General features: G+C 45.9%; 3 protein-coding genes across 3 annotated transcripts; 2 read left to right on the top strand and 1 right to left on the bottom strand.

The window, feature by feature from the left end:
- The first annotated feature begins 113 nt into the window (after positions 1–113).
- dbt (dihydrolipoamide branched chain transacylase E2) lies at positions 114–4,774 on the top strand. Its single transcript, XM_042484130.1, has 10 exons — positions 114–267; positions 552–627; positions 750–931; positions 1,009–1,136; positions 1,903–2,149; positions 2,227–2,393; positions 2,474–2,551; positions 2,782–2,973; positions 3,063–3,134; positions 3,575–4,774. The coding sequence occupies exons 1-10, from the start codon at positions 114–116 to the stop codon at positions 3,740–3,742; spliced, it is 1,464 nt and encodes a 487-aa protein (XP_042340064.1). The 3' UTR covers positions 3,743–4,774.
- Positions 4,775–4,938: 164 nt separating this feature from the next.
- lrrc39 (leucine rich repeat containing 39) lies at positions 4,939–11,920 on the top strand. The gene is given in 10 exon segments (XM_042483925.1): positions 4,939–5,948; positions 8,152–8,369; positions 9,186–9,294; positions 9,618–9,774; positions 9,858–9,994; positions 10,079–10,139; positions 10,142–10,223; positions 10,932–11,084; positions 11,177–11,355; positions 11,667–11,920. Coding segments are annotated over 9 exon segments (1,023 nt in total). The 5' UTR covers positions 4,939–5,948; positions 8,152–8,238; the 3' UTR covers positions 11,681–11,920.
- Positions 11,881–17,356, bottom strand: trmt13 (tRNA methyltransferase 13 homolog). Its single transcript, XM_042483924.1, has 11 exons — positions 16,791–17,356; positions 15,060–15,106; positions 14,888–14,954; positions 14,714–14,773; positions 14,538–14,607; positions 14,355–14,461; positions 13,862–14,080; positions 13,093–13,165; positions 12,892–12,966; positions 12,260–12,632; positions 11,881–12,182 (listed from the first exon to the last, which is right to left on the bottom strand). Exons 1-11 carry the CDS (start codon positions 16,899–16,901, stop codon positions 12,005–12,007), a joined length of 1,380 nt encoding a protein of 459 aa, XP_042339858.1. The 5' UTR covers positions 16,902–17,356; the 3' UTR covers positions 11,881–12,004.
- Between the last annotated feature and the right edge of the window lie 4,601 nt (positions 17,357–21,957).

The raw sequence follows: 21,957 nt of genomic DNA, 5'->3' as shown, positions 1-21,957 counted from the left end.
TCTCTGTGGTTGTATTGTTTCTCTGTGGTTGTTTGGTGTTTCTCTGTGGTTGTTTTGTCTCTCTGTGGTTGTTTCATGTCTCTCTGTGGTCGTTTCGTGTCTCTTACTGTCGGATGTTTGGTATTTCCTGTCAGCTGAGTCAGCAGTACCGTCGTCGGTGTTTCCGGCTGCAGACCTTCAGATCTCTCAGACCTGTTCAGCCGCTCGGCTTCAGGTGTGACCGAACGGCCCACGTGTTGACGAGCAGGACGCTGCACACCTGCACAGGTGAGACAGACCGTCCGTGTCCTGATGTTGAATCACTTTCAGGGTTCAGACCTGGTTGATCCAGTCTCAGGAATGCAGGAAGTGGACAGGTGTCTGAGACTGATGACATCACATAACGAACTCTTTATTCACCCGGTGACACCCCGTGACTTCTTTGTTTCATGAGAATCCGGACCAACAGGTTTCACCCTGAGACAGACGTTTACAGTCTGTCCCTCTGCCCGCTCAGCGTGTCCACAGGAAGTGATGCAGTGATGATGTCATCAATGTCTTTTGTCCCGCAGTGAATCGAGGACCAATAGTCCAGTTCAAACTGTCCGACATCGGTGAGGGAATCATGGAGGTGACAGTGAAGGAGTGGTACGTACTAAGAGGATGGACAAAGTGTCTCCAGTCTGTGCCTCCAGTGTGTCCTCAGTGTGCCTACAGTGTGTCCTTAGTCTGTCCCCAGTCTGTCCCTAATGAATGGACTTGTCCCTCAGGTACGTGAAGGAGGGCGATAAGGTGTCTCAGTTTGACAGTATCTGTGAGGTTCAGAGCGACAAGGCGTCCGTCACCATCACCAGCCGCTACGATGGCGTCATCAAGAAGCTCTACTACGACGTGGACGCCACCGCCTTGGTGGGCAAACCGCTAGTGGACATTGAGACAGAATCCAGCTCAGGTGAGACACGGACACCCGGCTGTCCTCAGTGTTTCCTGTTGTTGTTGTTTTTGGACTAAAAGCGTGTCGTTGATCAGAGGTGATCCAGGAGGAGGATGTGGTCGAGACGCCCGCCATGGCCCGAGAAGAACACACCCACCAAGAGATCAAAGGTCACAAGACTCAGGCCACGCCCGCCGTCAGACGCCTGGCCATGGAGAACAACGTGAGTCTGTCCTCTGTCCTACAGTACTCTATTTAACTCTGTTGTGACAGCACTTTATTTACCTGCATCAGAACTGTACTTTATTAACTTTATTAGAATAGTACTATATTTAACATCAGTATAGCAGTACTTCATTTAATTTTATTCTAACAGCACTTTAACTTAATTTAACTTCTTTAACTTAATTAGAACAAAACTTAAATTAGTTATATAAGTTCAGTACCTTTTATATCTGCACTCCAACCATTCTTGTATATACTTTAATTCCATGGTTCTGTTTCTTGCACTGTTACACTGTTACTTGTGTTACTTGTTTTGTTTTGCACTGTAAGACTCGTACTTTTTATATTTTATGTTTTATATTTTATATTTTATATTTGTATCTTCTATTTTATCTGTTTTCTTTTTCTATATTTATGTTGCACCAACCCACCAGAACAAATTCCTCGTATTGTGTTAACTATACCTGGCAATAAATCTTTTTCTGATTCTGATTCTGATTCTAAAAGTACTTTAACGTCATTAGAAAAGCGCTTTATTAAACTTTATTAGAACAGTACTCTAAGTAAACTTAGAGCAGTACTTAAATTAACTTTATTAGCACTGCGTTAATTATAACAGTACTTTATTTAACATTACTAGAAGAGTACTTAATTTAACTTCTTAAACTTTAGAAGCACAGTACTTTATTTAACTTTATGTGAACAGTATGTAACAATACTTCATGTACCTTTATTTCACTCTCTGTTGTGTTGTGTCCTCTCAGATAAAGCTCAGTGAGGTGGTGGGGACGGGGAAAGACGGACGGATACTGAAGGAGGACATCCTGAACTTCCTGGCGAAGCAGACGGGCGCCATCATCCCTCCGACCCTGTTCCAAGAGATCCAGACCTCACCCCTGGTCCCGCCCCCTGGTGCTGCCAAACCCGTCGGCTCTGTGGCAGCAGCCAAACCTCCACCGGCCATGCCCAGACCTGTCTTCACTGGCAAGGACGTCACAGAGCCCCTCAAAGGTTAGAGGTCGCGTCCTGCGATCATATCACGTTTTGTCTGTGGCGTGCAGTGACATTGCGTTTTGTCTGGCGTGCAGGTTTCCACAAAGCGATGGTGAAGACTATGACGGCGGCGCTGAAGATTCCTCACTTCGGTTACTGTGACGAGGTGGACCTGAGCCGCCTGGTGTCTCTGAGGGCAGAGCTCCGGTCCATCGCTGAAGGTCGCGGCGTCAAACTAAGCTACATGCCGTTCTTCATCAAGGTACACCGCCGCTCCGCCTCCACGCTGATTGGTCACATGTTTACAGCGCTGATGTTCATGCTGAGCTCTCATTGGTTCAGGCCGCCTCCCTAGGCCTCCTCCACTTCCCGATCCTCAACGCCTCAGTGGACGAAGGCTGCCAGAACATCACGTACAAGGTCAGCGCATTGTTTAAACCAGGCTTTTTATAAATGTTTCTCCTCTTAAAGTTTTGTCCCTTTAATACATTCATTCAGCAGTATTAGATGATCATGGTCACATGACGGTCCTCAGAAACATATAAAGGTCCTCAGAAATACGTGATGGTCCTCAAGAGGATGTGCCGGTCCTCAGAAACACATGCCGGTCTTTAGAAGCGGATGTGACATGTCTCGGTTGTGTCCTGCAGGCATCTCATAACATCGGCCTGGCGATGGACACCAGTCAGGGTCTGCTGGTTCCCAACGTGAAGAACGTTCAGCTGCTCAGCGTATTCGAGATCGCTCAGGAGTTAAACCGTCTGCAGGCGCTCGGAGCTGCAGGTCAGCTGGGAACCAACGAGTTGAGTGGAGGAACCTTCACGCTGTCCAACATCGGCTCAGTGAGTAACAACCTGAACCTGAACCAGAAACTGAACCTGCTGCAGTCCTGAACTACATCAGCCCGTGTCCTGTTGTTGGTCTCTCTCAGATTGGAGGGACGTATGCCAAACCCGTCATCCTTCCTCCTGAAGTTGCCATCGGAGCGCTGGGAAAAATCCTGGTGAGTCCAAACTTTCCAGAATTATCCAAAAGGCGGACAGTCCTCATCACATACGTGTGTTCATATGTTGTGATGTCGCAGCCAACATTCATCTGCAGTTTCACATTTAAGTTTTATTAAAGCTCCAGTGTGTTAAAACTCCTTCACAACTTACTGACCGACTTAGCAAAAGACCTATCGACTGACTGACTGACTGAATTACTTACTAAAAGACTTGTCGGACGACTTACTGAAAGACTGACAGAGCACCTGACCAACTCTACGACAGGCTGTCAGCGATCTCGTTGGTGGAGGGAAAACACTAACTTCTGAGTTAACCCTTTAAAATCAGCTCAGTTCAGCTCCAAACCTCAGTGGGAGTCTTTAACCAGCAAACTGTTTTGTGTTTCGTAAAACGACAGACACAATCGGAACGTGATTTGTGATCATTCCTCCATCAGGTTCTTCCTCGTTTCGACGCCGATGGTCAGGTGGTACAAGCTCACATCATGAACGTCAGCTGGTCGGCAGATCATCGCATCATCGACGGGGCCACCATGTGTCGGTTCTCCAACCTGTGGAGGGAGTACCTGGAGAACCCGGCCACCATGGTGCTGGACCTCAAATAGACAGAGCACTATTTCCCATCAGCCCCGGTGAGGACGACGACCACGACCACCTTCATCAGGGCTCCTCCTCCACACGCCTTCGCTGCCTCTTTCTCTGTTTGAGGCCTTCACGCTCACTCACTATCATTTCCTTGTTGCCTTTGAGCAAGGCGCCGTGAGGAGGAGGAGGGGTCAATCACACTGTTACCATGACGACCAATAACACACACACACACACACACACACACACACACACAGTGGAGGTCAGAGGTGGTTAGTTTGGTTAAATGTTTAAAGAACAAAAACATTGAACAATGATCTTTAATGTTTCAGAGAATCAACCGCAAACTCTTCAAACTACTGACAGACACCAGCTGACTCGGTGAGTCCCCTAAACCGGTGAACCAATGAACCGGTGACCCCCTAAACCGGTGAACCAATGAACCGGTGACCCCCTAAACCGGTGAACCAATGAACCGGTGACCCCCTAAACCGGTGAACCAATGAACCGGTGACCCCCTAAACCGGTGAACCAATGAACCGGTGACCCCCTAAACCGGTGAACCAATGAACCGGTGACCCCCTAAACCGGTGAACCAATGAACCGGTGACCCCCTAAACCGGTGAACCAATGAACCGGTGACCCCCTAAACCGGTGATTTGGTGAACCGGTGAAGTGAAGCTTTTATTTTTAGTGTCCAGCTGGTCTGAATCTGACCCTGTGGAGCAGCGATCAGCAGCTGCTCTCAGGTCAGTTTGTAGTTCTCTTCCTGAAACATTAAACTGCAGTGTCTCCTGTGATAAATTGTTCCTCTAAATCCAGATCAGGTAGAACCATGTTCCTGTTCATCGAACATGCCAGAGACACCTGACAGGAACCAAAACTGAGTTATGATGTTGTTCCAGTAGATTATTGACTCTTAATGAAATAAGTTTTTTGGGGGCTAAGTTAATGATTCTGATGAAGGTCTGTGTGTCGACATTAAAGAAATTAGATTTTTATTCTTTTTTTTTTCCTTTCTTCAAAAGGGGTTTTTGCCCAACCCATTTTTTTCTTTGACAAGATTTGCATTTTTTCTTTAAAATTTTTAGCATTTTCTTTTTTTCTTTAAAAATTTGGGCTTTTTTTTTATTTTTTTTTTTTTTACATTTTTTGGTAAACTATTTGTTTTGCAAAAAGGCGTTTTTCTTTGAAATTATTGGCAAAGTATTTTTATTAAAACATTTTGGGCAGTTTTTTTTTACTCTTTAAAATATTTGGCAACTTTTGTCCTAAGATTTTTGGCAATTTTGAAAAGGAGGAGTCTGCACAGGACACTTGTCTGTCTGGTGGAGGGTCATGTGACTAAATGATCGAGGTAAATATAAATAGATATAGAGATAAATATGAGCTGAGAGTCGCTGTGAACAAATGAAATCATGATTAAGTTTATCAGTTCAGCAGCTTCACAATCATCAGAAAATGAACAATACAGAGAAAAAACGTTAGTTTCGTTTCCTGGTTCAGACCCGTCATGTCTCGTCTGTCCTCTGTCTGTCCTCCACCTGTCCTCTCCTGCTTCTTCATGATAAACACTAAATCTGACAGATGATCTTCAAACTGTAAATAAATGGGCTGAGTTGTGGGTGCAGACCTGGTTCCTGCAGACCTGGTTCCTGCAGACCTGGTCCTGGTCTGTCCTGTAGACTGTTACAGAACCTCTTTATAGTTCCCTCTGTGGAGATGGATCCAGGACTAGCTGCTGGACTTTTCTCTCCTGTGCCTGACTGGCTGTCTGTCCAGGTGGCTGCTGGGTAATAAGCACACGCTGTTGGTTGTCTGTTGTGTTTCCTGCGTTTGTTGCGTTTCCTGCGTTGTGTTTTTGCTTTTAGCTGTTTTAAGGAACAAACTTTGGGTTTTTGTATTTTTGGGATTGTCGATATGCACAGATAAAAACTGTTTGAAGCTGGTGAAAAACTTTAATAAAGTTGAAGTGCACAAACCTCAAAGTTCTCGGCTCTCTGCTCAGCTTTCATTCATGGAGGTCCTGGAGGTCTAACTTTATTTCAAAGTGAGCTGCATGTGTTTATACCAACAGAGTCATGTGACTGAGCAGTGAGTCATGTGATTGGGCATGGTGTCAGGGGGTCATGTGACCTGGAGGCTAAAATTAACCCACAGCAAATCTGAGGTCAGATTTCAGCTGAAGAGTCGTAGCATGGAGGACGGCTGCCGCGTTCACACAAGGTGAGATATCAACAACACACACTAATATACACACTAATACTAGACACAAATACTGCACACAGTACTACCAATACTACACCACCGCACTGATAATACACACACGAGTAATACACCTCCGTGTGAGCTGCAGTCAGAGCAGCTGTGGGCCATGAAAAATCTGCCAAATCTTCTCTGCCGAAGCCAAACAGCTTTTCTTGCTGTTGCTCTTGCCTCTGTTTTGAGCTTCTGGTAGCCCCAGGTCCTGTGAGCACGGGCCCTGAAACAGCGGTCAGTTGGTGTCTGCTCCACGAATCGGCATGCCACGTTTGACTGATCTGGATAGGGTCCGTGCAATACAGCAACTTCGGTAAAGGTGGTGTTCCGCAAAACCAAGTTGCAGCATTATTTAGAGTGAGCCCGAGTACCATCTCCAAACTGAAGGCCAAGTTCCACATAACGGGGAATGTCAATGCAGCAAAGTGGGCGTCCCAAGAAGACAACACCCCAAGAAGACCGTTTCCTCACCCTGTCAGCACTTAGGAACCGTAGGCAGTCCTCTGCAGATTCTGGAACAGACTGCACGCGCCCGGTCTCCGGTCTCATAGGGCTGCCAGGAGGCCTGCAGTGACTGCCCTTCATCGTCAGGCCCGTTACGCTGGTGTCGGTAACACGTGCACTGGAACCTGAACATGTGGAGGAACATTATGTTCAGCGATGAGTGCAGATTCTGCTAACAGTAGTTGGGTCATAGGGTCAAAGTGTGGAGAAGACACGGAGAGCGCTATGCTGGTTGCTGCATAGACAAAGTAACATCTTTTGGTGGAGGCAGTGTGATGGCGTGGGGCGGCATCTCTCTCACTGGAAAAACGAGGCTTGTCATCATTGGAGGCAATCTCAATGCAGAGAGATACTGAAATGAGATTCTGCAACCAGTGGCAATCCCATATCTCCACAGTCCGGGACCGAACTCTGTCCTCCAAGATGACAGTGCTCGCCCCCACAGAGCGGGCTTTATCAGAGACTACCTCCAGAATTTGGGCGTGGAGAGGATGGACTGGCCTGCCAACAGTCCTGACCTCAACCCCACCGAACACTTGTGGGATCAGCTTGGGCGTGCTGTTCGTGCCGGAGTGACCGACACAACCACGTTTGCCGACTCGTGACAAATGCTGGTTGAAGAATGGAATCCATCCCACAGCAGCGTGTGACCAGGCTGGTGACCAGCATGAGCTGTTGTGGCTGTGTATGGTTCCTCCACACGCTACTGAGGCTCCTGTTTGTTCAATGAATAAATTGTTAAACTGCCAATATGTCATTCATCTTCAGACTTCAATCATCCAATCCACCAAACAAGAGTCAATAGCAGAATACGCTGTTTGACATCAGCAGAAAAGATTTGGCAAATTTTTCATGGGCTCAACCCACATATTCAGCTCTGCTGCTGATCCCACAAGTGCATGTTCCTTACAAACGTGGCACCATTAAAAGGGAAATAAAATGGCTTTCCAACGGTATAAAGACGATATATATAAGACAGTATAAGAAGCATTGTTACAACAAAGAAATAAAACAAACACAAATGTCCTTACTTATTGTGCTATGTTTATGTATATCTTAAGTCTATATTGTTCTGATTTAAAAAAAAGAAAAGATTCACGTCTTAAAATTTCAAGAAGTAAAATAATAATAATAATGATATATATATAAAAATACATTTTTTATTATTTTTTCAATTTAATTGATTTATTCTTGTTTATTTTCAGTTAATTACTTTCTTCAAATGAGATGTTTGTTAAAAAAAGAAATCAAAATGTATCTTCATAAAGATTTTATCTTAAATGTCTCAAGGAGAGTAAAAATGGAAAAATGTATACTTAATAAAATATTTACTGTTCCATAACATGAATGTTATATTTCAGATTAAATAATTTAAGGAGAGTAAAAATTATAGATTTAAATCATTAAACAATAATATTATTATTTAAATATTCACTGTTCCTCTGAATGATTATAATATTTATAGTTAAAGTAAATTCAAACTTTTTTACATTTAATGTCATTTATTTTTTTAATTATTTATTCTAGATAACTACAATTATTTATTATTTTATTTATTTTATCATTCAAAATGTAACTGATTTATTCCTGTTTATGTTGCTTTGAATGTTTGTTGTTATTTGTTGTCTGTTGAATAAACAAATTAACTCATTTTTTAATCCGACAGGCGGCTCCCAGGGGGGTGTGGCTGCAGCTCAGAGGTCGGAGGTCGTCCTGAGCTGTGACATCACTCGGTGGACAGGAAGTGGTCATCATGGTGGGCGTGGTAGCGTGCGGCTCGGTGAGCTCCATAAAGGCTCTGTGGGAGACGAGGATCCGGAGGGTCCAGGAGGAGCAGCAGGAGGAGCAGCGGAGGAGGACGGCCGGGGGCGGGGCCACCGGCAGGTCAGACTCCGCTGACCGACGATTCTATTGGTTCAAACTACAGGAAGTGATGATGTCTGGCAATTTTTTTTTCCTTCAAATATTTGGTGATTGTTACTTGACTGACTTATTTTTCTTTAATATTTTTGGCAGTTTCTTTTTCTATCTATCTCTACATTTTGTGCAGTTTGTTTTTTTTCTTTAAAACTTTTGGCAAACTAATTTTTCTTCAAAACTTTTTGGCGTCTTTTTTCCCTCAAAAATTATCGTGGATTTTTAAAGAAAATATTTTGTCTTTTTTTCCTTCAAATTTTTGATACAGAAAAAAACATATTTGACTTTTTTACCTTAAACATAATTTTTGGTGATTTTTAAAAAAATGCAAACTGCTTGAGTGTCATCAAAACCTGTCCTGTCCACGCTCCGTCCTGTCCACGCTCCGTCCTGTCCACGCTCCGTCCTGTCCACGTTCCGTCCTGCTGGCTGTCCCTTTCAACAGATGTTGTCTCAGAGCGTTGTCTCACACTCTGTCCTCCAGTCTGTGATGGAACCTGTCATACAGAGTGGACAGGAGGACTAACGGCGTGATCAGATAGGAAGTGAAAGCAGCTGATGTCTCTCAGAGACATTTGGGTGTCTGTGTGTGTTCAGGATGTAGTTAGCTTAGCTTAGCATAAAGCCTGGAAACAGAGGGAAACAGCTAGCGTTGTATCCTGGAGCTCATCAGGGTCCACCAAGAGACAAACTGAGAGACAGATTGTGGTTACAAGTCTCATGTCTTCATCTGTCTGTCCTTCTGTCCCTCTGTCTGTGATGTCTCTGGTGTCCTTGTTCCAGACTCAGTGTGTGTCTCTGGGAGGACAGGGCGGCTCTGTCTCGTCTCAAACAGAAGCTGCAGACAGAAGATGGACGCCTCGTCCTCCGAATCGAACAGGAGGACTGGAAGGTAACGAGAGGACGTCTGATGATTCGTGCTTTTAAACGTGCGTCCTCTGTTATTTTTTAATCTGGTTTTGTCTCCATAATGATTAACGATGTGATCAGTCATTCTGTCAGATTCAGTTAAATTAAATTAAATTCAATTAACTTGATGGTTTTGACTTTTAGCTTCATTTCTTTCAGTCTGAACTCTGAAGCCGTGAAGTCGTTGCAGTGATTCTGATCGTGCAGCACATTTCAAAATTACTGGTGCACTCTAACCGAGTCACAAACAGCTCAAGTGTTGATTCTTTCCCCCCCCCGGTTCTGGTTCTGGTTCGGGTTCTCCAGTCGCTGCCGGGCTGCCTGCTGCAGCTCACTCAGGTCCAGGAGTGGCAGATCCACCGGACCGGACTACAGAAGATCCCTCACTTCATCTCCAGCTTCCAGAACCTTTTGGTTCTCGATCTGTCACGGAACGGGGTCACAGAGATCCCCCAACAGATCGGTCAGTACCTGCCACCCGTTTCATGGTTCCGTTTCTCCTGCAGTCATCATGTCCTCATGTCCTGGTTCTGGTTCTGGTCTCAGGTCAGCTGACTCGGCTCAGGGAGCTGATGCTGAGCTACAACAGAGTCCAGGAGGTTCCTGAGGCGCTGAGCGGTTGCGAGAGTCTGGAGCGACTGGAGCTGGCCATGAACCGGGACCTGAACTGGCTCCCAGACCAGGTACAGTCCGCCTCCTCGCTCCGCCCCGAAGACTCTGTGATCTGGATGATCTGAGGTCGAGGTCTGTTTTCTGAACATTCTCAGCTGAGGAACCTGAAGAAGCTGCAGCACCTGGACCTGTCCATGAACGACTTCAGCTGCCTGCCGACTGCGTGGTTGCGCTGCCGGCACTTGAGTGGCTCGATATGGGAGGGAACCGACTGCAGCACCTGCCAGACGACATACACAGGTGGGTCTGTTTATTCAACTTATAGACCTGAGCCAGCCCTGACTGTAAGAGCCAGCCCTAACTATAAGAGCCAGCCCTAACTGTAAGAGCCAGCCCTAACTATAAGAGCCAGCCCTAACTGTAAGAGCCAGCCCTAACTGTAACTATAAGAGCCAGCCCTAACTGTAAGAGCCAGCCCTAACTGTAAGAGCCAGCCCTAACTGACTGTAAGAGCCAGCCCTGACTGTAAGAGCCAGCCCTAACTGTAAGAGCCAGCCCTAATTGTAAGAGCCAGCCCTGACTGTAAGAGCCAGCCCTAACTGTAAGAGCCAGCACTAACTGACTGTAAGAGCCAGCCCTAACTGTAAGAGCCAGCACTAACTATAAGAGCCAGCCCTAACTGTAAGAGCCAGCACTAACTATAAGAGCCAGCCCTAACTGTAAGAGCCAGCACTAACTGTAAGAGCCAGCACTAACTGTAAGAGCCAGCCCTAACTGTAAGAGTAAGCCCTGACTGTAAGAGCCAGCACTGACTGTAAGAGCCAGCCCTAATTGTAAGAGCCAGCCCTAACTGTAAGAGCCAGCACTAACTGTAAGAGCCAGCCCTAACTGTAAGAGTAAGCCCTAACTGTCAAGGAGGAAAGTCTCAAGTTGTCTCTTAAATGTGGCATATTGGAGCGCTGCACCCCGCAGCTATCAGCCAATGAGCAGCAGGCATTGTGTCCTCAGGATGGAGACGCTGCACACTCTGTGGCTACAGAGGAACCAGCTGGAAAGACTTCCGGACAGCATCAGCAGGATGGAGAGTCTGGACACGCTTGTCCTCAGCAGCAACAGGCTGAGAGACATCCCCCCGCTGATGGAGGACATGTCCCGCCTCAGGTCAGTCCGTCCTTCCTCTCACAGAATCAGAGGAGACGTGTCCCGCGGACGTCTCTTGGGCTGAACAGACATTTGTGTTTCTGTTGAAGCAGGTTTGTGAATTTCAGGGACAACCCTCTGACTCTGGACGTGACACTGCCCAGCAGAAAGACAGAGACAGAGGACGAGGACGAGGACGACAGAGAGATGTTTGGACGAGAGTTTATGCACTTTTACATCCAGGAGGCCAGAAAGAGAGCGCACGCCGCGCTCAACGTGCACCGAGTCGGCCGTTAGTGTCAACACGTCCACCAGTCATCAACACGAGACACCCAGAGAGACATGGGGACACACAGATGTCCCGGTGTCTCTCTGTCTGTACTCTGAATCTGTTTTCATCGAGCAGATCAGAAACTGAACGAGCTGAGACAGTCTCATTCCTGGTTGTTTTTTATTTAAAAATATTTTTCTCATTAAACTAAATGATGATAATAATTATACTCATCTGATGGATTTTTAATGAAAAAATAATTTCTTAAACTAAATTAAATGTATTGATTGTTACTGAAACTGATTAAAATATTGATTGTGTTTCTGTTTCAGAGCCGAACGACTAAATTAATCGGGGCTCGATATTTCTTCTTCTTCCTGTGGGAGCTCAGTGAGATCACATCCAGGACTCTTTATATATTTAAATCTTCATGTTCCTGTTTGTGAAACTGTCTGATTCTCTATTAATGTTCCATCAGCTCATATTTGTGTGTCGTTATTGATCTGAAATCAGCTTTAAATTCAGCCAATCAGCTGACGGACTCAACGCAGTCAAACTCTTTAATACAAACAATTCAATCCAAAAACACAGAAACTGAGAACTCGTCTGTTTTGTGTCTGCGTGTCGTCTGTTTTTCGTCTGCGTGTTGTCTGCATCCTTAGTTTGACCCTCAGGACGGGGACGAGGGGACGGCACTCAGCAGGACGTTCTCCAGAGTCACATGACTGTCTGCGTAACGACTCAGTTTGCAGTCGAATCCTTTGGTCTTCAGGAAGTGAAGTCTGCCGCCGTCGATCAGGCGTTTGCACAGACGGCCAACGCGCTGGCGCTCGTCCACTGACAGGAAGCTGCAGACAGGAGGAGGACATGACTTTGGTGACCTCAGTTTCAATCTGAAACAAAGTTCACGGGGTCAAATATTTACCCGCTCACGGCATCCTTCTCCTCCGCTGGCTCATGCTCTTCATCCTCTTCTCTCTGATTGGTCGGATCCCCAGGCGGAGTGTCCTGATTGGTCGATCTGAGTCCACACGTGGCCCAGCTGGACATCCGACAGAACGCCGAAAACTCTGTGGCACCGAGTCCTTGCTGCTCGAAGAACCGCTGCCCCACATAGTGACGCCACTCACAGCGATGATGGCAGCACAGTGCCACTGTCAGGCCCAGCACATGACCTGGACCTAGACCAGGATTAGGATTTTGCTGTGCTGCTGGTTCTGAGGTTCTGGGGCGTTTAGGGGCAGGTCCAGTGTCCTCTGTGAGTTCTGGTGTCCCCAACAAACAACGCAGAGCCAGATCTGAGACCAGGAACAGGAAAGACCAGGGACAGGAGAGACCAGGGACAGGTGAGACCAAGGACAGGAGAGACCAGAGACAGGTGAGACCAGGGACAGGTGAGACCAGGGACAGGAGAGACCAGAGACAGGAGAGACCAGGGACAGGTGAGACCAGGGACAGGAGAGACCAGAGACAGGTGAGACCAGGGACAGGAGAGACCGGCTGTGTCTATGTTCTTGAACTTTTCCTGACAGCCAATCAGAGCAGAGGACGGCTCACCTGTCGCTGCTCCACACAGGTGTTTCCCGACTGCGACCAGCGGGAGCTTCTTCTGGGTCAGCATCTGGACTTTACCTGAAACACCACAACCACAAGGTCCAGACCAGGACTATACACAACCAGGTCCACTACAGGGAACTGGGACTAAAGAGAACCTGGACAACAGAGAACAAGGGATGTCTGCAGGTGTTGGTCTCTTACTCAGATCCAGATGCTGGATGTCGACCTGAAGCCTCTCAAATTCGACGCCAGCGTCCTGATGTTTCCCGTCAACCTGCAACAGACGAGAACGAGTCAGACCAGAACGAGTCAGACCAGAATGAGTCAGACCTGTTCTGGTCTGACCAGCTTGACTTTCCTGCAGGTGAGTGACTGATTATTATTACATTTTTCAGACGTGTTTGGAGGCTGTCCGTCCGTCTTTACTGGACAGTGACAGAGCAGTTGCCGGCTCTACCAGATCAGCTACTGGGGATTTGTCTTTTTTTTTTAAAAAATCACCAAATACTTTAAGACCAAAATCCTAGACTCATAGACTCCTAGGCCTTTATTATGAACCACGCCTCCACTCTCAATATATTCATCCTTTTTTCCCCGTTACAGGGGGTTCTTTTTGGGGAGTGTTTCCTCGGGTGATGTGAGGGTCTGAGGGCAGAGGGATGGTGCCTGCTGTAAAGCCCTCTGAGGTTAACCGTGTTTTGAGAAAATGGGCTCTATGAATGAAACTGACTTGACCTGATTTATGACAAATACTCATATTTTCATCATCACTGTTCAAACAAAAAAAATGTTTTCAGGTTAAACGAGGCGCGAAGTGAATACAGACGCCTCAGAACAGATCCCCCCGGACCTCCCTAATGAGGTCCGGACTGAGCCCCCAAAGAGCTCAGATCAAAGATGGTCCTGATGTTGGACCTGAACAGGTTCTCTGCTGACACAGTTAAACCCCCCCCTGCAGCTGGTTTCCTGCCTTGAATCGAGTGCTGCTGCGCTCCACCAGCAGCAGCTGCAGGTCCTCACAGGGATCCACCTGGTCTCTGTTCTGGTCTGGTCTGGTCTGCAGGTGGTCTGGGGTCTTCAGGGCCTCGTGGATCCAGTGAGACAGTTTTCCTCGACCTGCTCCAAACTCCACGAAGCACCGCCCCCTTTCCAGCAGCCCCAGCGCCCGCAGGTGACCTAAGAGAGAGGACTGGACACACCTGACAGGTGAGACAGAGCTCCGCCTCCTCGGGGAGCGGTGCTTAGTTCCGCTCTTCGATCAGCAGAACCCAAACTCTGCTGAGCTCTGAAGATGTCAGAGGACATGAGATCTACCTGGAGTTATTTATAGACATGCAGCTACTGATTGGCTGACAGCTCTGACTCATCAGACGGGTCACAGTCTCACATCCAATCACAGACCGACGGGTTAAATCTTGGCTCTCAGACTCAAAGCTTCCTGCTTCCTGTTTTTTTTTGTGTACCTGCTGCTTCAGGTGTTTTTGGGCTGAGTCTCCGTTCTTCGGGTTGTTGAGTTCTTCCTGGAGGACGGGGTGAGACAGAATGCTGTCCTCCACGTCCCACTGCAGTACTACAACAACCACAACCACATCATCATCATCATCATCATCATCAGGTAACCGACAGGTAAACGTCTCTAAACTCACCTGTGACGGCTGTCTTCAGTTGGTCCACCAGAGACTGAAGCTCCGCCCTGCTGCGCTCAGACAGACTTACCTGACAGATGACATCATCACCATCATCATCATCATCATCATCATCATCATCATCATCATCACCATCACCATCAGCGACTGTGAGTCCTCAGCAGGTGTGTTATTACCTGTTGAAGCGTCTCGTCTCCGTCGGCTGGTCCAGTGTTGATGTTTTCAACATAATAAACCTGCAGAACACACAAACACACAACAACAACAATAACAACAGCAATAATAATGAGATTATGTATTATGATGATATTGATGACAGCGTCTGACAGAGGACGTGAAGTTTGTCTCACAGGTTTGGGTTTCTCTCTGGAGTTGCATTTCTTCAGGTGTTTGTCCAGTTTGTCTTCACTCACAGTGCTGAAGGTCAAAAAAACAGGAAGTCATAAAAACGTCTCCATCTTTGACTCTCTGATGCAGTTTCACATAAACTGGATCACTGATGTGATTGATTAGCTGACTCACTGTTTGGGGTCCAGAGGACACATGATCCTCCTGCTGCTTCCTTCCTCCTGCAAACAGGAAGAAGGGAACAAATTAACAAAAATATTAAAAATAAATAAACTTGAAGAAATAAATAGTGGAAAAGTGTCAAATATTATATAAAAAGGCCAAAACAAACTGAAGGAAAAATAGTTCTAAAAAAAAAAAAAACATTGCTGAAAGTTTGTGAGAAAAGCCCAAAATTCTGGAGGAAAAATAGTTTACCAAAAAAAAGTCCAAATAAAAAAAGCCAAACATTTTAAAGGACAAAAACTGCCAAATACTTTTGAAGAAAAAAAATTTGAAATAAATTCTTTTTTGCCTACATGTTAAAGCTAAAAAAAAAAAGCTAACACAGTTTGATGAAAAAAACATCCCCCAAAAATGAAAAGGAAAGTAAAAAATGCCATTGTTTTTCTTTAAAAAATCACCAAATTAAAAAATAATGCAAAAACAAATGAAAGGAAAAAACAAACAAACAAAAAAGAGCCAAAATGACTGACCAGCGAAATGCAATGAAAGGCCACCAGAGGATTCGGTCTGTCTCTGCTCAAGCAGCTCAAACATCGATCCAAACTCAGACCGACCGAACCCATCAGACGGATCAAACAAGCGACCGCCTTCACGTTTTCACCGGCCTCTCTGCTGCTTTCAGCCGTTTGCTGACCTGTTCTCCGGTCTGTTGGTGACGCTGAACGCAACACTCAGCTGTTTTTAACAGGTCGTCTGATGTTTAAATTTAAACTTTGGTGGAAAAGAGTTCTGGAGAGACATGGAGATGTCCTCCTGAGGGACACAACATGTCGTCAAAGTGATTTCAGATCATGAAATTAAAACAAATGAACACATTGTCCAAACACACAGATGAAAATAAACTGCTCCCGGCTTCACGTGGAGGAGTTCATCGTTTTATTTAACCCTTTGAACTCAGAAAAGACTGGTTTGATTTCCCTCAGAAACAGGAGAAAAAGCCAATCTTGCATCTTGGACAGAAATGTTCCGCAAATTGCAACAAATTCATAGATGTCAAAAGTTATTTTTAACGAGCTCGGGGAAAACAAAAAAAAAACCCTACAGTGTATTTTTTATGATAACAAGTTTACAGTTATGTTACCGAATTGTTTAGATTTTTAAGCATTTTTTAGCTTGCCTAGTTTTGTATTTCCTGTTTTTGCTCTTTCTTGTGTTTCTTAAAAAAACAGATACTTTTCTCGTACTTTTTACCATTTTCTTGCTAAGTTTTGGGTCATTTATTTTTTGTTGCTCAGTGTCTTTTTCCCATGTGAATGAAGGAAACCAAAGCATTTGCTCGGGTTTCAATGGGTTAATGCAGCTCTTCTGATGGTTAACAGATTGAATATGGACGCACGGGCTTTCCGCACTGTTACCGCGCACACATTACAGTTTATTAAACGGTTAAATGGTGTTGAAGCTGCAGCAGAAGCTCTGCATTCACAGATGAAGTCGTGTGTGGCGGTCCGCCTCCTGCGGGGGGCGCTCCGCCTCCTCAAGATTCTTCAGATGCAACAAACAAACAAACTGACGGCTTTTATTTTGTCCCCGAACTGTCAAAATAATATAGTTTAAACTGTAGGCTTTATCGATCAGAGTTTTCTGAGGATCGATATCTAAGGATCAGCTGATGACTCTCTTCCTGTTCTGTCCGTGGACTCGGCGCGTGTCCGTGGACTCGGCGCGTGTCCGCGGACTTACCATGGTCGCGTGCTCTCCGCAGAACAGTTTTCCTCTCGCGACGATCATTTTGCAGAAACGTTTCTTCTTCTGCAGGAAGAAAGAGCATCTGCCGGGCAGGGGCGACGCCATGTTGGAGGAGCTCCGTGAGACGTTCAAGGACTCCGCCCGCTGCAGGAAACCGAAACACCGACTGACGAGCCTCGTTTGAACATGGAGATCAAAGTTTAAGCTGCAGATTAGTTTGATGGTTTTATTGTTATGATCACACAGTCAGTGAAGACTGTCCTGAGTCCCGATCCGAATCCGTTCACACTGAAAGAAAAGGGACCATATTTCTGCTGTTTTAGCTTCGGTGCACCGGCTCTCTGCGAAACCCGGGACCGAGTCTAAAATCCTTCTCACCCACAACGTCCTACACGTTCAGGCTCCAGCCTGTCTGTCGCCCTCACTGTCCCTTACCGACCCTTCAGTCCTGGACCCCCGCTCGCCCTGATCGTGGTCTTGGTCCTGGTTGCGCCTTTGGACACCTCCGTATCAATATATGCACGAGACTCAATCAATTATCAATATCATCACAGACCCACAGTCACCCTCATCATCATCATCATCATCATCATCATCATCATCATCACAGAGTGCAATAATGATTTCACACCATGGTTATTGTAATCTGACAGACTGCTGTGTTTTCAATCTTTCAATCTTTTCATCTTCAAATTTTCAATCTTGTAAAGTGTTTTGTTTTTTAATCAGTATCTCTAAAAATATAAAAGGAGGGTAGTTTTTTATTTGATGTATATAATATACATTATTTTGCAAAAATGACTATCAATTTAATTGCGTACTTTTCATCAGCTAAGAAATGGGGATTTTTAAAAATTAGTCATATATTTAGTTTTATCCTCGTGAAATCTCTTTTCAAAAAGTTTTTCTTCGGCAAACTCCGCCGAGTTTTGTCCTGTTTTCACCTGAACGCACTGCGCACCTCTGATTGGCCGCCCTGCTCAGTCCTCTCCTCTGATTGGCCGCCCTGCTCAGTCCTCTCCTCTGATTGGCCGCCCTGCTCAGTCCTCTCCTCTGATTGGCCTCCTGTTACGTCATTTAAACATTTTCCCGCCTGTTGTGGGCTTTGGGAGGGGCGTGAGGTTGTGTCGGTGACGTCATCAGTGGACGGGCCACACCATGATGGCGGCAGCAGCAGCAGCGGCGGAGCGGGGCGGCGGTCCTCCTCCAGGTCCTCCCGGTCCTCCCGGCTCTCCCTCCGGCCGCTCCCGGGCCTCGGCGGCGGACCACTCGGTGCTGGTGGTGGTGGGCAGCCTGCGGGCCGCCGGGCTGCTGGAGCGGCTGCTGCGGCAGATCGACGCAGGTGAGGCGGCGTGGAGTTAGCGGAAGTCCTCGGACCCTTCACAATAAAACCCGGAGGGGCTGGCGTCGGTGAAACTGTGGTCCGTTAAAATGACACTCTGTCCGGTTTTCTGCGGATTAAACACCGACCTTTGACACAGCATCAGCGAGCAGACGTCCGTCGGTAGTTTGAAGCGGTCGGTAACTAAAGGTTAAAGGTCAAAAAGTGACTTTAAAACGTTTCCCGGGATGCAAAAGTTTAGCATGCTAACCGTTAGCTGCCTGATAGTCCGTTTATTTATTACGCTTATTACAGTTTATCACTGTTAATACAGTTTATTACTGTTATTACAGTTTATCACTGTTATTACAGTTTATTACTGTTATTACAGTTTATCACTGTTATTACAGTTTATTACTGTTATTACAGTTTATTACACTTATAACAGTTTATTACAGTTTATTACAGTTTTTACAGCCACCCCCTCCTCTGTTAAATAAAGAACAGTCCCTAAGGCGTCTCCTTACTGTTGGAAAAAGAAAGTATTTGTCTTTTTGACGTGTCTACAGTTATAGTTCAGTGTCTTCAGTAGCTGTTAATATTCAGTCCTGCTGTCCGTGAGGAAACTCGTCTCGTCCCTCAAAGCAGCTGCTGGTCTCCAGGTTAAATTTAGACCTGATGTCACAGCAGGACTTCCTGTGCGGGGTCCGGCTCAGGGGTCCGGCTCAGGGGTCCGGCTCAGGGGTCCCGCTCAGGGGCCCGGCTCAGGGGCCCGGCTCAGGGGGGTCCGGCTCAGGGGCTCAGGGTTAATCAGCTTTAATATCGTGAACGTCCTCCCTCTGAGTGTCTGAGCCTGTTGGGCTTCTTTTGGCGATTTGAGGGTTAATTTACAGACGGAGAGACACTTTAGAGGGAGATCACGGAGAGAGAAATTCACTTTTTTGATTTAACTGGGTTGGTCTCTTTTTATGTCAGCAGAATTGGGGCCTTCTGAGGAGGCCTTTATTATGAAAGTCCCTGGCCACAGGAAGTTGTTGTGTTTTGGAGCTCGACGGTTTTTCGTTTGTTTCCTGTAAAAGTCTCAAACTCACACAGAGTTTAAACTGCAGCAGTTTCATCAGTGTCTCCGCTTCAGAGGAATGAGTCCACCGAGTCCAACCAAGTCCAACCGAGTCCAACCGAGTCCACAGAGTCCAACCGAGTCCACCGAGTTCAACAGAGTCCACAGAGTCCAACGAGTCCACCCGAGTCCACAGAGTCCAACCGAGTCCACAGAGTCCGCCAAGTCCACAGAGTCCATCGAGTTCAACAGAGTCCACAGACATGACGTCCAATGACATGTGAATCATGTCATCGGACACAAACAGCCTCAGGAATCAAAAATCAGCAGAACAAACTGTGGAACAATAAATCTACTGTGATCCTCCAGAACTCTGTTCACCACGTCCTCACGCTGCATTCACACGGTCAGCTGGACCTGCAGGGACAGCCGCCGTTTACAGCCCGTTTAGTCAGTTTACAGCCTGTTTACAGCCTGTTTACAGCCTGTTTACAGTCAGTTTACAGCCTGTTTACAGCCAGTTTAGTCAGTTTACAGCCTGTTTACAGCCAGTTTAGTCAGTTTACAGCCAGTTTAGTCAGTTTACAGCCTGTTTACAGCCAGTTTAGTCAGTTTACAGCCAGTTTAGTCAGTTTACAGCCTGTTTAGTCAGTTTACAGCCTGTTTACAGCCTGTTTAGTCAGTTTACAGCCTGTTTACAGTCAGTTTACAGCCTGTTTACAGCCAGTTTAGTCAGTTTACAGCCTGTTTACAGCCAGTTTAGTCAGTTTACAGCCTGTTTACAGCCGGTTTACAGCCAGTTTAGTCAGTTTACAGCCTGTTTACAATCAGTTTACAGCCTGTTTACAGCCTGGTTAGTCAGTTTACAGCCTGTTTACAGCCAGTTTAGTCAGTTTACAGCCTGTTTAGTCAGTTTACAGCCTGTTTAGTCAGTTTACAGCCTGTTTACAGCCTGTTTAGTCAGTTTACAGCCTGTTTACAGCCAGTTTAGTCAGTTTACAGCCTGTTTACAGTCAGTTTACTGCCTGTTTACAGTCAGTTTACAGCCTGTTTACAGCCTGTTTAGTCAGTTTACAGCCTGTTTACAGCCTGTTAAGTCAGTTTACAGCCTGTTTAGTCAGTTTACAGCCTGTTTAACCTGTTTACAGCCTGTTTAGTCGGTTTACAGCCTGTTTAGTCAGTTTACAGCCTGTTTAGTCAGTTTACTGCCTGTGTACAGCCTGTTTACAGCCAGTTTAGTCAGTTTACTGCCAGTTTAGTCAGTTTACAGTCAGTTTACAGCCTGTTTAGTCAGTTTACAGCCTGTTTACAGCCTGTTTAGTCAGTTTACAGCCTGTTTACAGCTAGTTTAGTCAGTTTACAGCCAGTTTAGTCAGTTTACAGCCTGTTTAACCTGTTTACAGCCTGTTTAGTCAGTTTACAGCCTGTTTACAGCCAGTTTAGTCAGTTTACAGCCTGTTTAGTCAGTTTACAGCCTGTTTAGTCAGTTTACAGCCTGTTTAGTCAGTTTACTGCCTGTGTACAGCCTGTTCACAGCCAGTTTAGTCAGTTTACAGCCTGTTTAGTCAGTTTACTGCCTGTATACAGCCTGTTTACAGCCAGTTTAGTCAGTTTACTGCCTGTTTAGTCAGTTTACAGCCTGTTTACAGCCTGTTTAGTCAGTTTACTGCCTGTGTACAGCCTGTTCACAGCCAGTTTAGTCAGTTTACAGCCAGTTTAGTCAGTTTACAGTCAGTTTACAGCCTGTTTAGTCAGTTTACAGCCTGTTTAGAGTCAGTTTACAGCCTGTTTAGTCAGTTTAGTCAGTTTACAGCCTGTTTAGTCAGTTTACAGCCTGTTTAGTCAGTTTACAGTCAGTTTACAGCCTGTTTAGTCAGTTTACAGCCTGTTTAGAGTCAGTTTACAGCCTGTTTAGTCAGTTTACAGTCAGTTTACAGCCTGTTTAGTCAGTTTACAGCCTGTTTAGTCAGTTTACAGTCAGTTTACAGCCTGTTTAGTCAGTTTACAGTCAGTTTACAGCCTGTTTAGTCAGTTTACAGTCAGTTTACAGCCTGTTTTCAGCCTCTGGTTGAATTTTGTGCTGCTGACACAAAGAGGAAGTGGTGTTACTAAATAATTTGAGCTTCCTGTTTGCTGAGGAGGAAATGAGAGCGGACGGACGTCTCACTCTGACCGAAAACGCTCTGCTGCTGCTTTGAAACCAGCTGATGCAGCAGCTGATCAGTGACATCACACACAGCTGATCATCAGAAACATGATCAATAATCAGTCAGTGTGTGGTTCAGCTGTTTGTTATACTGTGTGGTTCAGGTGTGTACTTTCAGGTGTGTATGTTGTGTATTTTCAGGTGTGTATATTCAGGTGTGTGTGTTGTGTATTTTCAGGTGTGTATATTCAGGTGTGTGTGTTGTGTATATTCAGGTGTGTGTGTTGTGTATATTCAAGTGTGTGTGTATGTTGTGTATTTTCAGGTGTGTATATTCAGGTGTGTGTGTTGTGTATTTTCAGGTGTGTGTGTTGTGTATTTTCAGGTGTGTATATTCAGGTGTGTGTGTTGTGTATTTTCAGGTGTGTATATTCATGTGTGTGTGTTGTGTATTTTCAGGTGTGCGGTGCTGGTCTGGGGGTCTGGATGTTTCCATTTTGGATCAGCAGCTGAAACTCTTCGTGTCGAGACACTCGGCCTTCCTGTCAGAGGACGTCCCAGGTGAGACGACAGGAAGCACGTCTGTCTGTGTGTGTGTGTGTGTGTGTGTGTGTGTGTGTGTGTGTGTGTGTGT

This window comes from Plectropomus leopardus, chromosome 3 (genome assembly GCF_008729295.1).
Source record: "Plectropomus leopardus isolate mb chromosome 3, YSFRI_Pleo_2.0, whole genome shotgun sequence".
Lineage (NCBI taxonomy): Eukaryota > Metazoa > Chordata > Actinopteri > Perciformes > Serranidae > Plectropomus > Plectropomus leopardus.
Note: the sequence above shows the minus strand (reverse complement) of the source record. Positions and strands in the feature narration are given on the sequence as shown.

Coding starts and splice junctions, on each gene's coding strand:
- trmt13 (XM_042483924.1), bottom strand. CDS start 16,901: ATGGCGTCGCCCCTGCCCGGCAGATGCTCTTTCTTCCTGCAGAAGAAG. Junction 15,107..16,790: donor GCGGAGAGCACGCGACCATG/GTAAGTCCGCGG, acceptor TCCTGTTTGCAG/GAGGAAGGAAGCAGCAGGAG. Junction 12,183..12,259: donor GAGAAGGATGCCGTGAGCGG/GTAAATATTTGA, acceptor TCCTGTCTGCAG/CTTCCTGTCAGTGGACGAGC.
- dbt (XM_042484130.1), top strand. CDS start 114: ATGTTTGGTATTTCCTGTCAGCTGAGTCAGCAGTACCGTCGTCGGTGT. Junction 2,394..2,473: donor ACATGCCGTTCTTCATCAAG/GTACACCGCCGC, acceptor TCATTGGTTCAG/GCCGCCTCCCTAGGCCTCCT. Junction 3,135..3,574: donor GAGCGCTGGGAAAAATCCTG/GTGAGTCCAAAC, acceptor TTCCTCCATCAG/GTTCTTCCTCGTTTCGACGC.